We start from the raw sequence: 15,955 nt of genomic DNA, 5'->3' as shown, positions 1-15,955 counted from the left end.
GAATAAGGTTCTAGGACAAAGCCGAAAGCGATATTCAGGAATTAAAATTTCAAGTGAGATTCTCCAAAATCATTTCTCAGCATAGTAGGAACATTATTTCCAAATACTGCTTACATGTAATCAACAATGAAATCCATCATGTTGGTAATCACACCACCTTCAGCTGGTGCATGTTCATATGTTAATCCTACTTCGCCACACGCTCCAATTGTGAACTGAAACAGCAATTGATAAATTAAATACAAACGCTCTCTCGCTATGCTCTATAATACGAGGGGGTGCTAATCAAGATTGAGCCTTACCAAGAAAAAAATGAGCTCGGAAGTTGAAATTAACAGGATATATAGAGCAGGATCTGTATCGACTACGTTGCAAAATGCAATGTTCTATGATATTGACATTCTTTTCTTTTTCATTTCAGAAGTGAACATGGAAGCACCTGCAGCAAGCTTCAGTCTAGAGGAGCATAGGACCGTCACGAAATTTCTCTTCCTCCAAGGAAAAGGTGCGACGCAGATCTACGATGAATGAAACAAACTGGCGGGGGGAGGGGGGCGTGTGGTAAACTTCAGAACTGGCCATTTTGATGCTGAAAGTGCGAAACCCAGTGGCAGGCCTGTTTCTGTGTCTGTTCCTGAAAATGTGCAAGCCATCCAGGACATGATAATGGAAGATTGTCAAATATCAGCTAAAAGGATTGCTACATGTTTGGGCATATCACGTGAAAGAGTTGGTACCATTATTCATAATGATGTGGATATGATAGTGTGACCAGATTCTGACAAGTGAAAAGTAGGACACAAATAATAGTATATGGTATATGATTGTTCACTGCGTCGGCAATACGCATGTCCTTATTTCATTTAACGTTAACCTTACGTTAATCATCCATTTTTGTTCAAAAGAAAAGTACTGAACAAAAGTGATCCAGGAATTCGACCAGCTCCAAATGCTTTGATGAATGACAAAATGGTTAATTTTTATGAACATACAGTGCGACTTCGTGTAGGGCTAAAAATTTCTTTTTTAATCGATTTTCGGAGCGTGGTATTATTTTAAGGAATGAGAGAAAATTTAGACCGGCACGAGAGAACTTCTATTTAATTTGGTTAGCATTACTGTCATAAGTTCAAAAAGAAACTTTTCCTACATTGCCGATATCTCAACAAGCCCTTCTGAGTAAAAACAATGGTTTGTTGATTGTTCTCCATCCCTAGTCTCTTGAGGAGTGTTAAAAAACACAGCGATTCATCATTCAGGAAAAGAGTGCCTGTGATTTAAAATGTTGTGAATAAAGAATGAAACGTTAAGATATTGCAAATAAGTTAACTCAGGACATTTCGCAGGACATTTTAGAAAAGAAGGGCATTTCTCAATTTTCTATGCGTCTTCGCAATATGCAGGACAGCTCTTTGAAAAACAGTACTGTACTGCGAAAATCAGTACGTCTGGTCACCCTAGGATATGAGGAAGGTTGCACCAAAATGGATCCCCAACCTGCTGACCAAGAAACAAAAGCAGGAAAGAGTGAGAACTTTTGCGGACAGTTTTGGAGCATTTTGCAAGAAGTGAGTTTTATATATATATTATTTTTAAATAAGAAACATGTAACTGGTGATGAGACGTGGGTCTATTGTTATGATCCCGAGACTAAAGAACAGTCTAAGGAATGGAGGCACAGTTCTTCTCCCCGGCCAAAGTGCCGTGTGCTGAGGTTTGCACAGAAACAAATGGTAAAAATCTTTTGGGATAAGAACAGATTTCTACTGGTGGATGCAACGATTAATACAGCATAGTACTGTAGTCTCTTGAGAAAGTTGCACGAAAACATCAAAGACAAACGTCGTGGTAAGATCTTCAAAGGTGTTCTGCTTTTGCACGACAGTGCCTCCTCACACACGGTATCTGAAACACAAGACACATTGGCCACCCTAGGCTTTTAAGTGTTGCCTCATCCCCCTTATTCGCCGGACCTAGCTCCATCCGATGATCATCTGTTCCCGAATCTCGAAAAACATCGCAGCGGTCACCGTTTTCAGAGTCTTCAAGCGGCAACTGATGCTACAGATGAGTGGTTACAATAGCAGACAAAGGACTTCTATTAACAAGGACTTAAAAAGTTTCAGGACAGATGTCGCAGATGCATTGACCTACTAGGGGAATATGTGGAATAGCGTGGGAGTTTCAGCTTCCTAGCTCATTTTTTCTTGGAAGGCTTAATCTTTATCAGCACCCGCTCGTAATTAGTTTAAAAGACCAAAAAAAAAAAAGTACCTTAATATTTTTATTTTTATTAATACAGCAACATGTACTAAGTGAAGATAAGTCACCAACCTCACATAGCACGTTTCAGTGGGTAACAAAAGTTACAGTTATTTGAATTACTGTTTTTGAACTACAAATTCAATTGTAAAAATCTTATTTAGCCAGAGAGAATCAAGTCTCTCCTTCTCGTAAGGGAATTTAATGACACACTGAAACTTCATTCAGGCAAGTAAAAAAAATGTTCTGTTCCAAAGTATACGAGTTACCTCCCTTAAAAAATAAATTAACAGAGTCAATCGTATTTCTGACAATGTGTGTATTTACCACATGATCTAAAATCTTTTCAATTGACTTGGTAGCACGAAACTCAATACTTTGACTAATAAAATAATTCGATATAAACATCCCAAGGGCTAACTGTGTAGCTGCGTCACTGTTTGCGAATTCACGAACTATCAATAATACACTGAACATATTGAAGAGCATAAGAATATAATAATATTTTTTTATTTAACTTTTTAATGCGTTTTATTATTCTATTTGGTCTAGGAATTAATTCGTGCGGTTGGTACGCACACATTGAAGCTGTAGTACAAACACAAAATACATAAATACCTTAAGAAAAATATTGTCCATCGCTAGCCACCACTTTCGCCCATCTGTCAGGCAATGTACGGATTCCGTGGCGAAAGAAGTCCTCATCCTTGGAAGCGATCCAGTCAGAGACCCATGTTTCGATATCTTCTGAAGAAGTAAACCGCTGTCCAATCAAATCGTTGTTCATGCAATCGAACAAGTAGTAGTCCGAAGGAGCAACGTCTAGTGAATACGGCGGGTGGGGTAAAACTTCCCATCCGACATTTTCTAAATAGGTTTTGACCGGTTTTGCGACATGTGGGCGAGCGTTATTATATTGAACAATAAGTTTATCATGTCTGTTCTCCCATTCTGGTCGTGTTCTGGCCAGAGCTTGCTTCAAACGCATTAACTGTCGTCGATAACGTTCTCCATTCATAGTTTCACCCGGTTGCAGCAGCTCATAGTACACCACACCTTTCATATCCCACCATATGCACAACATAACCTTTGCACAGTGAATATCTCGTTTTGGTTGTGATGGACCTGGTTCACCTGGTTTCACCCAGGCCTTTTTTCGTTTAGGGTTCTCGTAATGGATCCACTTCTCATCACCCGTAATAATTCGATGCAGAAACCCCTTTCTGCTCTGTCGTTGAAGCAGCAATTCGCAAATGGGTTTTCGTCTTTTAACGTCTCTGTCTTTCAATTCATGTGGTACCCAATACGACATCTTTTGAATCATTCCCATGGCTTTCAAGCGTTTGGAGACTGTTGTTTGATCAACGCCTAATGCTGCTGCAAGTCGTTCCTGCGTTTGACACGAATCCTGCTCGAGCAATGCTGTCAATTCTTCGTCTTGAAATTTTTTTGGCTGTCCAGCTCGCTCTTGGTCTGCCAAGCCGAAATCACCACTTCTAAACCGTGCAAACCACTTCTGACACGTTCGCTCAGCTAGAGCATGGTCACCATACACTTCCACCAAAATACGATGACTTTCAGTCGCACTTTTCTGCATGTTAAAGTAATGCAGCAGGACACCCCGCAAAAACACTTTATCAGGCACAAATTGCGCCATGTTCACTTAACTACAAACTGGTATTGTTGACGCTTTAATCCACTGCCCTATACTACGAACGATACGCGATGACAGGGGTTTGCAACACATGTGTGGATACACGGAACTGTGGGACGCTCCGTTCGTTGCGCCATCTCTTGTCCACCCGCACGAATTAATTCCTAGACCAAATATTATCCAATACATCAACCTCTACTGGTGTTGATATCTTCGTCTTAGACTGTTTGTTTATACGAGGTAAACCTGAATTGCTTCCTGTAATCATATATTTCAATGTTATTCTTAAACTGAAGAGTACTCCTGAATCTATGAAATTTCAGAGCTGATTTAATGAGTAAATGTTAAATATGTAACCATGAAAACAGTAAAGAACGAATTGAATCTTTCCTGGCGACGTAATTCTAGTAAGATTTCTCGGGTTATCAGCCACGTGAAAATATTGACTTCCGACGTTTTTCATGCAGACATTACACTCATCATCAGGGATTGTTAAAGAGATCGGAAATGTGGGCATATACAGGGTATCTCAGAAGTCTCCTGACAAGGGTAACTCTGTTATTATCAGAGTTATAACAAAATTTAAGATGGGAATTCGTCTCCAAATATGATGTTTTCAATCTAAAGGGAAGGATTTTTTTTTTTTTTAAATCAGACGAGTTGTTTGGGCTGTACACGCTTTATGCGCCTAATATTAAATGAAAATGCAACGTTGCCATTTACCTGGACCCACAATATAAGTGAATGAAGTTGCTGTCTTTTACGCTAACATGTCGATGGCCAGCCTCCATTTCAAACAGTAACTTCATTCAGCTCCCCAGTTCAGTTTACCCTATATATGATCTGCCACATTCACAAGGAATACGATATACTCCAGGAGTGCGCAGGTATATGTTTCTTTCATTGGTTTAAGTAACGAACTGATGTTAGCTGGAAGTTTATGAATAACTCATATACTATGTCTGGCAAGAATTCAGTAAAGAGGACAATTTTAGTGAAATTGGTCATAGGGTAGTAATCTTAAATTAGCCCATCTCCGTAATAAGGCGTTTCCGACCGAAGTCGCAGATAAACGTTTCTCTTATAGTGAGGTCCTGAATATATCCTAAGTTTATTCATTGTATCCACCGTACGACTAACACCACTAATTAAAATAAATCGATCCATATCCATAATTAGGTGTTTCGCATCAAAGTCATAGATAAACTTTTTCTTTAATAAGGTCCTGAACACGTATGCGAAGTTTGTCGGTTGTTTTATTTAGTGTAGCGATCTTAGGACTAATTCCATTAATTTAATTAAATTGACCGTATGTCCATAGTTAGGCATTTCCGACCGAAGTCACAGATAAACTTTTTTTCTTGTATTAAGCTCCTTAATACGTATGCGAAATTTGTCGGTTTATTTCCGGAACACACTGTATACAGGGTGTTTCCAAACAAAACCGACAACGTTTGGGAGGTGATTCCTGACATTAATATAAGATAAAAACTATAGACCAACCTGGGTGCACAAATGTTCCTTTCGGAGTTATAGCCTGCCGAAAATATGAAAAAATGAATTTTAAAGGTCCATAGCTCCATACTATGCGACATACCGTAGTCGGGTTAAGACTTTATTTAGGAACTAGTCTGTGGCCTATCTAAATATCCATGTTTCAGAATCCTGCGGTACTTCCGCAACAATATTTGTGGAGGTAGTTGGTGAGTATTTCAAATTATATGCTCGTAACCAAACTCCCTATACAAAAGTTGTTGCGTGAGTACCGCAGGATTCTGAAACATGTATTTTTGAAAAGCGCACATATTAGTTCCTAAGTGAAGTCTTGACCTGACTACGGTATGTCCCATAGTATTGGAGCTATGGACCTTTATTTTTTTTATTTTATTTATTTATATTATTATTATTATTATTATTATTATTATTATTATTATTATTATTATTATTATTATTATTTCATATTTTCGGTAGCCTATAACTCTGAAAGGAAGCATTTGTGCACCCAGGTTGGTCTATAGTTTTTGTCTTATCTTGGTGCCAGGAATCACCTCCCAAACGTTGTCGGTGTTGTTTTGAAACACTCTGTATACTGTCTGCAACAAAGGTAAATTCCATCCTCCTTACCTGCTCCCTCATCAATATACTTGCGGTTTTCGCTAAATTATGAATAATTATGTTCCCAAAACTGTCCGTTTATTTACAAATTACACACAAGAAACTACGTACATTACGTAAAGGAGAAACTATACCATTTTGCTGACGATTACAGCCTTAAAATTATTCATTGTTTAAGGACTGTTCGAACAACCATTCGTTTACTCGAATAATTTTTTCCTTACTCTCATAATATTTTTCTCCGAATATTTGTATGGAATTACTCGAATTTTAGCAGTGGCTGCTTGAGTCCATTTAAAATTGAACTTCATCAAATATTTTTGTTTCAGTAACTTTCAAATAAACGGTACAATTTGTATAAAGATTATGTCAATTAAAGAGAAATAATCAATTTAAAACATTTTACATCCAGTAGTTAGTTCACTCAGAAAGTACCTAAAACATACATATATTAAAAGGAGCACACGACTGCATTCACCTTGACATAAATAGAAACTGACTAACTGTAACGAAATGATCAAAATTCATTGATAAAATGTGTGCAATTTTTTTTTCTATTTTCCTTACCTGTATAGTCTTATCGAACCAGCGATTACAAGAATTTAAATAGCTTCCTCCACCATGCAGTGCCTGTTCAGCAGCCAATGTTTTACGGTTCGGATAGCCTTCATGTGATACGGGTTTATCAATTGCCATTATGGCTATTGACGTTTCAATAGCTTCTATAGTTTCTCGATTTACAGAATCTATTTAAAACAAACGAAAAACTCATTTCAATTGCTGTTATCTTTTCTATGGTACGACATATTAGTAGAATCATGCGTAAATTTATTACTAAATGCACACAGAAACAGTTATCAAATATTATACGAACAATAAAATGGAAGCTTTAAGATGCTCGGCACAGTCGTTTGAGTGAAAATACGTGCTAAAAGTATGTCTGCCTATCGTAAAGCAACAAGATCAAAAAGAAAGAGGCAGGATGATATAAAGATGGATCTTAAGAGGGGTTGCCAAAATTGATGACTGGATTGGCAAAAGACAAGGCAAGCCTTTATTTCTGCGGTGATAAATCGTTGAATTACTTAAGACAAAGCTAGAAATTACAGAGTTTTGAAGTTACAGAAGTAAATTTGAGTAGAATGTGGACAAAATAATGTATCAATAAAATATGCACCATAGTAACATGTCAATGGGCATGTAATCTGTGGAATCTTCTGGAAGTTCGAACGATATAAGTCACTTTAAAAATAAAACTCTTCGAGAATGAAAAACGTGCTTAAGCTGCAGTCATTAGCTAAAATAAAGAAAAATAAATAAAATAAACAGTCAAACCAGACCGCTGAACTGGTAGACTCGAACCTCGACCTCATGCTGGTGAGCGGTTGCCCTAACAATTGAACTGCTAGCAACATGACCAGTATTTCTACGTTATTAATGCTTTATTTCTCAAATCTCTACTGACCAGCCATGGGCTGGTAATATATAGAAGTAACCAGGCAATATGAAAGGTGGTTATTTCAGAAAACACAAAATTTTCCCATTATTTTGGGCATATAAAGAATCCAAAAATAAATGACTGAGAGAAACAAGGACAAATTATGTTGAGTTTATATGAGTTTAAACAAGATATTTCTAGTTACTTAAAGAAAGTAAAGAACACTTATTTAAATTTATTACATTCACTTCATGTTTCCTAAAGCGCATAAACATTTACAATACCTCAACAAGTACCAATGTTATGTGTACAGAACACGAAGGAGTTTGGTTTGTATGGTGTGGTGTGTTTTCAATATTAAACCAAAATTGGTTGTAAATTTCTACCACTTCCGGGTTTAGTAGATACATTAGAATAGAGACAGTACATATTCTTGTGGCGTTTAATTGATTACAGAAAATCCCTTCTTGTTATATATGACCATTTTTACTCTTAGCAATCAACGTTAAAACCGGAAGTGTCAGATTTTGCCACTTCTGGTTTGAATAGAGGGTTAAACAGAAGATGGTATCTATTCCTAGAACGTTAAATTGATTCCAAAAAAAAAACTCTTATCACTATCTCTTATCGTTTTTTGCTCTATGTAGATCCATATTGAAACTGAAAGTTATAGTGCATTTCTGCCACTTAGGATTTTAATAGATAGTTAAGGATGGAAATGAAATGTATGCTTCTTACGTTTAATTGATTGCAAAAAACCGCTTCTCGCAATATATTAACCGCTTTTATACTGATCAACGTAGAGATGTAAATGAGCGAACTTTTTTCGTTTCCGAACTTTTCATAAGCAACTTTTCCCGAACTTTTGCTTCCTTTTATTTACTAATTAGCGACATTCATTTTTATAATAACTTATTCTGAACATAGTGTGATGACTGTGAGCTACCTATGTGTTATACAGTATAGCACCATAACGATACAAGATGGACTGACACACACTGACATTATACATGATGTGGATAAACACGTAAAACACATTATTGTAACTGAATCAGTGCTTTCCACCAAGAAAAAAAAAATATTAAATAAAATGATTAATTTTGTATTGGTAATGCGTGAGTTTATGACATAAACTTGTTTGTGCAAGTCAAAAAATTTAAGTTTTCGGTTGTCAGCATCATGTAAAATTGAAGGTTTCTGCCGAAAACATACTGCTTTATGATATAGGCTTGAAATTTGAAATACATGCTTGTAACGCTCCGTAACGTCTTTTGAAAAAATGTGAAAACTATGTACTATTAGAAAGAGAAAAAAACTAAAATAAATTTACTTCGATTTTTAATATAGCCATGTTATATACCAAAATGTTTGTAATTTTACAGGGATTTTTTAAATGGACAATTTTAAAAAAAAGAGCCGAACTTTCGCGCGAACTTTTCAAGTTTGAACTTTTCATGGAATTTTCCAACACTAGATCAACGTTAATACAAGAAATGATTAATTTGTACCACTTCCGGTTTGAATTATTACCTGTACCAACGAACCCGGTTCCTAACTTGTGACCGTCTACATCTTGGCCACAATTGATGGTCATCTATCAAAGAGTTCTTGTCTCCCAGACGAACGGACACACTCATCGATAGACAGGCTAAATATATATATACAGGAGTTTGGTACTCGTTAAGATGAAATAATTTCAAATTCTAAATTGGCAACGATTTGCTAAAATTAGGGGATTTAGGATTTATATTTCTGAGCTTTTGGCATCTAAGGCCATTTAGCCCTTTACGTTTTGAGGGATGACGTCCCTCGGCGAGCACACAATCCGAGGAAAGGGAAGGAAGAAAGGATTGGGGAAGGAAGGAAGTGGCTTGGGACCTATAAATTAAGTACCACCCCAACATTTGCCTGATGTGAATGAGGAAAACTCAGGAAAACCTCATTCAGAATCATTAGCGTGCGCAGGACATTGGGAATGTGGGTGCCAGTTCTAAAGTACCACCATATGGAATGTCGTCCGCCCCTCCCCCTTTCCCTAAGAAAAGATAGCGTCATTGCACCCGATGCCGCGTCGGCGACGCACGGCACATATGCAGACGGGAAATAATTTACACGTAATTATTTTGTAAACACCTCTTCTTCTGACATTCAATGGTATCTGCCATTCAATCATTACACCTTACGAACATAGTGCATACATTCTTTATCTTTCTTAATACACAAAAAAATAATTGTACTGTTAACTATTATAAAATTAACATGTCATATTTGGCACGCGGAAGTTAAATGTGATTTTCTGAAGCAGAATGTAGATCATTCTCTTCTCAGTTTGTAATAATTCTACATAAAAAAAGTTTGTCTAATGGGGGTGCCAAGGCACCCATGTTGCGCACGCCTGTGTTCAGGATGACTGGCTTGAAAAAGCGTTTTACACTTTTTCGACCGAGTGCCCCCACCGGGAGACTTGCTAAAATGTAAACAAGAAAAGTATAACAGCATAACTTGTTATATACAGGTCCTCAGTCATATTTTTAGCTATATTATATCACTAAATTCACTCAAAAATAATTTATATTGTATTTATCTTTCCGTGCTTTATGGTGACACACAATTATTGAAATAAAATATACTTCTATGATTTCTCATACATAATTTATATGATGGTTCGTGAACTATTATATCATACCGGTATAATCACTAAAATAAATACACCTCAAAAGATTGTGTGCATATCCCTTCCTTAAGATGGTTCTGGAATAATTTATTGATTATTCGTCGTCATTACAACCTAAGGACAAAAACTCATCAAATTAACATATTAGAATCAATTTTGATTCTATTTCTTTTTTCGTATCATCATCTTCTTCTTCTTCTAACTAGTTAGTGCATATTTTAAAATTACACATTGCCCAGAAGTATAATAAAATATATTTAGAATTACGCTAAAAAAATACAAAGATATCGTTACAAAAGTAAGATGGCGGTGTATAAGTAAATTGGATGACTTTATGGCCGAGTTAACATACTCTGGCGTACTACGCTATACCTCAAGAACCCCATTCCCCTTCATTTAAAAGAAAAAAAAAAAGTTTTCAAAGCGACGTAGTTCTTGTGTTGTAAATTACAACGACCAATTTGTTGTTGACAACGGGCGAGCACTCAGTCATAGCTACATGAAGTCTTTTTGTTTTATTTTAGTAGTTTAACGCCCCACGATTATACACCGAGACTAAGGGAGACGAAATAGTGAAATGAAGAAAGTGGGAGAAAACTAGAGCACTCCTGAGAAAACCCACGCACACGGTGTTTGTCCACCACGAAGTCCATTTGGAGAGAGCTAGGACAGTTTCTTATTGAATGCATATTTATACTGCAGGATCATTCGAAAAGGGAAAAGCCTATTACAATATGTAACGCAGAAATGCCAATACGGGAAATTTCTAGTACAATAAATTAAATTATTCTGTAATATATAAAGTGAGGGAGAGGGAGTCAAATATGCCGCCCCAGGCTTCAGCCTAGTTGCTAATCCAAACCTGGATGACTTCGTTCTTAATATGATTTAAAAAGATCAATAAACTACGATACTATAAAATGGTTCAATCAAACAGTTTTAAAAAACAGCATGTTTTTAAAGCATAAAAGCAGTGAATTATTTGGGTACATCTAAAAAAAGGAAAAATGTTTAATTGCCAATGAGTAAATACTATTGAAAAACTATATATTTTATACACTTAGTACATCATATTATCTTCCAAGTTATACATTTTTGTACGTTTGAAGGAAGATAAACACATTTAAGAAATCTCAATAACAAGCTTTATAAGAAATAGAAACATGTGAAACAGTAACAACCTTTTCTGTCGGAAGAAGCTAAACCTGAATAGTTTTTTGAAATATTGCAGATGTTTGCACACTACTTGTAACCGATACCTGTTCCACGACTTCCTTTTATCTGAGTATACAATGCATTTTAACCTGCAGTTATTTCTTGGTAACATTTCTTATTTTCTATGAGAAACGAAAAAGCTCAAAATTCTGAAATCATTAATTTTCTTGTTTTCCTTTTCGTAACGAATAATTTATTATTATTATTATTATTATTATTATTATTATTATTATTATTATTATTATTATTATTATTATTATTATTATTATTATTATAAAAGAAAACAGCCAGGTGCTTTTTCGACTTTCTGTCATCACGCTAATCTTGATAAGACAAGGAGTAACTCTTTGTGGAAAGAGTAAAAATAATGGCATTTTTATGAACTTCAAACTGTAACTGTGTAAGATGCCAAAGGAATGATAGCATATTCAGAATTACCAATATATTATTATTATTCAGTTTTTTTTCTTTCTTTTCTTATCATTAACCTAAAACATTTAACACACTCATCACATTCTTCATCTAAGTTAGTGGGAAATATTTATAGGAGACTGTGAGAAATATGTTGTTGTTTCTACTCTCAAGGAAGCAAAGGTGCATGTTGAATTTCAGTGTTGTTCGGACTGAGTATATCAGCCAAAAGCAATTATAGTACCTTTATATATAGATTTTTACATATCTAGACAACGCACAAAACCAACATTGAAAAAGCTTGTACTTCTCAGGACAGCGCATTCGTGTATTCTGTTATAGCGACCTCGTTAGATCGTTCTGCATGTATTGCATACAACGCACTGGTGTTGAACGTTTCTATTTTGTACATAAATGCTTTAGTATAGTAATAATGCGTTAAAGTGGAAGTTAGTAATTTTCAATTACGAAAATGGAGTTGAATCGTTTTCTATTTTATTCACAAACTGCATAATATGAAACAATTTCTAAATTAATCATCTCACGGACGTAGTGATCCAATCACACATCTTCAACCCCTTTTTTTAGTTAGTTAGTTAGTTATTGGAATTTTCATATCGAAAAGTAGAATGGATAACAGATTTAAATAATCATTCTCCCTACCTTAGTGAGTCTATGGATTGTACCTCATCTCCCTCCCACTTACGAATATCAGTGTGTTCAAGTATACCAATTTCAAGTGTTAGAATACTAATGAAAGGACATAATAATATTAATAAAATTTAAATTTTTCAATCATTCATAGGTCGTAATATTGTGCCTAAATGTGTTTATGTGTTATATTTTGATATACTGTTCTCTAGAAATACAATAAATATCCTGGATTTAAGTAAAGTATTTATGTTTCTTTTGTATGATCGTTGGCATTTCATGCACCTACTACATACTGTGTTTATGACATTTACCAGTTCGGAGAGAAATGAATCTTATCCTCTCCATATTTAAGATTTACATATGCAGTTTTTAGTTATGAATTATGAGTATCGAAAATGTCCAATTTTCCGACCACTCAGGATACTATGATTTCTTTTAAATTTTCTTTTTAATATACTAGACTACTGAACAGAAATTATCCTGACCGAAGGATGTAATAATTACTGCTATTTTAGGCCTGATTAGAATTTTAATACTACCAGATGCAATAGAATCCGATACTTATTTAGTGGTATTCTTCCAAGGACTGGGAAGTAGTAGCTGTTACACTGTCTTTAGAGAACATGGAGGTAAGTGTGAAAAATTTAAAGGGTATTATAGATTTTAGAACTTTTTTTTTTAAAACCTACATCTATCCAAAATAAGATTCCCCATTATCCAGAGAATCCAAACATTTGTTTGCAATATGTAGCCTTATGGAGTATTTACTTTCCATTTATTCCAATGATATCCAATAAGTCTCTCTCTCTCTCTCGCTCTAACCTGAACAACGATGTCATACTTCCTCTATAAGCCTTTAACCGAACTTTCGATTTCACTCTGTCACAAATTGAGCATGTTTGCACACTCTATTTCTCAGCGAGAATAGCACCCAAACGTTTCTGTTCAATGTGTTATATGTAGACCTCTTTTAAAGACTATACATAGTCTATTATCTTCAGAAATAAAAGTAACACTATAAATAACAATAAAAAAAAGCTATTGTTTTGCAACAGATTTTGACAAGTAAATTAGAGTATGCGAGTACAGAAATAAAAGTTACTTTATATACCTGCATTGCATTGGAAGGAAAAGAAATATTGGGTTGTAATTTGAAATTAAAAGTAACGCAGATATGTAAAATAACTTACTTTTACTACATACGACTGCGTAAGCATAATGAAAACCCTAACATATTAGATTATGCGAGGTTAAACTTTGTTTAAAGACAATTCATCCTGGTTCTCGAGTTATATACAGGTTTCTGTTTTTGTGAAATAATCGACATGCTTGGCGCGCTTAAAAGTGTATAAGCTGCATAAAATGTCACTAAAAGAAGTTCTATGGGCTATGCTTTTAATTCGTCTTAGAAATTAGTATTATATATATATATATATATATATAGTTACGCAAGCCACACAATTTAATATACTAGAAGGTCAAAGTATCAGTCAGATATCACTAAGACTTCACTTATTTACTTATTTATAACTTTGTTTACTTATTTAAAACAAAAAATTGCGCTGTTTTGCACCTACACTGCAAAAATATAGGTTTTTTTTTTTTTTTTTTTTTTTTTTTTTTAAAGTTTGCCTTATTTTAAATAGGTATTACTTTACAGAAGTATATAAACATTAAGTCGAGTGAAATTACTATTATTATTATTTTCTATTAAGGTCTGCTATTTTAATATAATTATAAGAGCAATAACTTACCTTTTTTATACAGTATGTATTGAAGAGTATACCTGCTGACCTCATGAAAACACTTCACATTTTCTTCCATGGTCAGCTTGTTTATACTGGCCACCGACCGTCTTACCTGTTAACTTGTATACTCAACTTTCATTCTGTGCAACGATACGGTACAGTGCGTGAGACATTCATTATTCAAGAATAAGCCTTTGGTGAAAATTCTTCAATTTTTTCCAGGTGATAGTTTTAGTGGTTTCAAAAATTTACTTTTCTTTTTATATATTAATTTAATTTAATTTTTTCTTGGTTTTGTTTCGTAGTTAGGTTTACTTTCATCTTTTCGATTGAGAATTTTGTGACATTGACAAACGCGACAAATATGGAAACTGTGCTATATAAGAACTGTATTGCATTTACATTCTTAGGGATCTTTAGTAAATAAGAGAAGTAGTCCAGCTATCGAAAATTACAAAGGTAGCAATAGCAAAATTACAAATGTAGCAATCAGGACCCTCGAATGTGCGTCATTTTAGTTGTTGTTTTCACATGGTAAGCAACGGAATTGTTAATGTCCCTCTTTAATATATTCTTCACGATTGAATTTCCAATAGGAATCTATTGTAGAGTAACATAAGGCATAATTCTTACACCGTTGAAATAAAACTTTCAATCATTTCTATTAACGAATCGTGACACTCATAAATGTTTCTTACATGCATATTCATTAACACATGTATTGTTCACTTTCTACACTATCCATTTTTACAATGCTACCTATATTCAATACGTAGTTCACTTGACAATTACATTTATTGTTATAATAAAAATAAAATTCCGTAAAGTAATTTTACCTGAACACAAAATCCTATAGGCTTCTGCCCAATTGTCTCTGTGGTCTGACGAAAGAATACCAACTCCTGGTCCAGGATTAACTGACCTCATCACACAGTTTTGTAACATATACAGAAGTTGACCTTCACTCATAACTTTTCCGGTATCACGATAGCATGGCATCTTAAAAAACTACAGATGAACAAATCAAAATGTAACATGTTAGTACGTAAATAAATTATAAACCCGAGTAAGCAAGCACAGTATTAAGTAGTAATACGAAATATACGACCCTACTCTTTCCAAAATAGGCGCCCACTATTTAAACAGCAATAATGGCTTCACAAATTAACAACGTACACGACAGAGGATGTTGCTTTCGTGTTTTCTCTGCAACTGTAGTATATACATTAAAAAAAAAAAAAAAAAAGTAATGTGTAAGCTCTAAAATGTCAATGTTCAAAATATCTCTCATTAACAAGAGCGTACATACATCAAATTTTGTGTTTTGGTTCAATAATTGCCACCAAATATTGCTTATGCTAGTATATGATGGGAAAGCAATAAATTAACCAAAAATTTATAAATGACAAGAATGTTTCCTAACGTCATCGTTAGGGCTAGGATTTATATGTACTAACCCAGCGTTTTATTTACGCGGTATCGCATCGCATTTTGCTACACAAAACCCTAGAAATGCAATGCAAACAAAAAATTGTATCGCAAAATGCGATGCATCTATGATCACAATTTATTACCGAAGTGGGATGTTTTTACCCAAGAAAAAAGTTCATCATTATCTTTCCTTTATGACAGAATGATTCTTTTTCGATCTTACATACAGTTAAAGGTCAATGATTAGTCTTCTTGGAAACCCGACCTTTATTTTTAGGTGTCTGTTGGCTCTCAAGAACATAATCTACTACTGACTACAAGCCAAATTATTGAAACAGATAGTAGAACTGATG

At 34.7% G+C, this 15,955-nt stretch overlaps 1 protein-coding gene across 1 annotated transcript in view; it reads right to left on the bottom strand.

Moving 5' to 3' along the window:
- Positions 1 to 79: 79 nt before the first annotated feature.
- LOC145677822 (carnitine O-acetyltransferase-like) overlaps positions 80 to 15,955 on the bottom strand; it is a 37,669-nt gene continuing 21,793 nt past the window's right edge. The window contains exons 6-8 of the mRNA XM_081748146.1: positions 15,008 to 15,179; positions 6,599 to 6,777; positions 80 to 215 (exon numbers count right to left, since the gene is read on the bottom strand). Coding sequence (XP_081604272.1) covers positions 111 to 215; positions 6,599 to 6,777; positions 15,008 to 15,179 — 456 coding nt within the window. The 3' untranslated portion in view covers positions 80 to 110. The remainder of the gene's footprint in view (positions 216 to 6,598; positions 6,778 to 15,007; positions 15,180 to 15,955) is intronic.

This window comes from Thermobia domestica, unplaced genomic scaffold (assembly GCF_964235325.1).
Source record: "Thermobia domestica unplaced genomic scaffold, izTheDome1.hap1.1 HAP1_SCAFFOLD_1407, whole genome shotgun sequence".
Classification (NCBI taxonomy): Eukaryota; Metazoa; Arthropoda; class Insecta; order Zygentoma; family Lepismatidae; genus Thermobia; species Thermobia domestica.
This window is presented reverse-complemented; position numbering and strand designations above follow the sequence as displayed.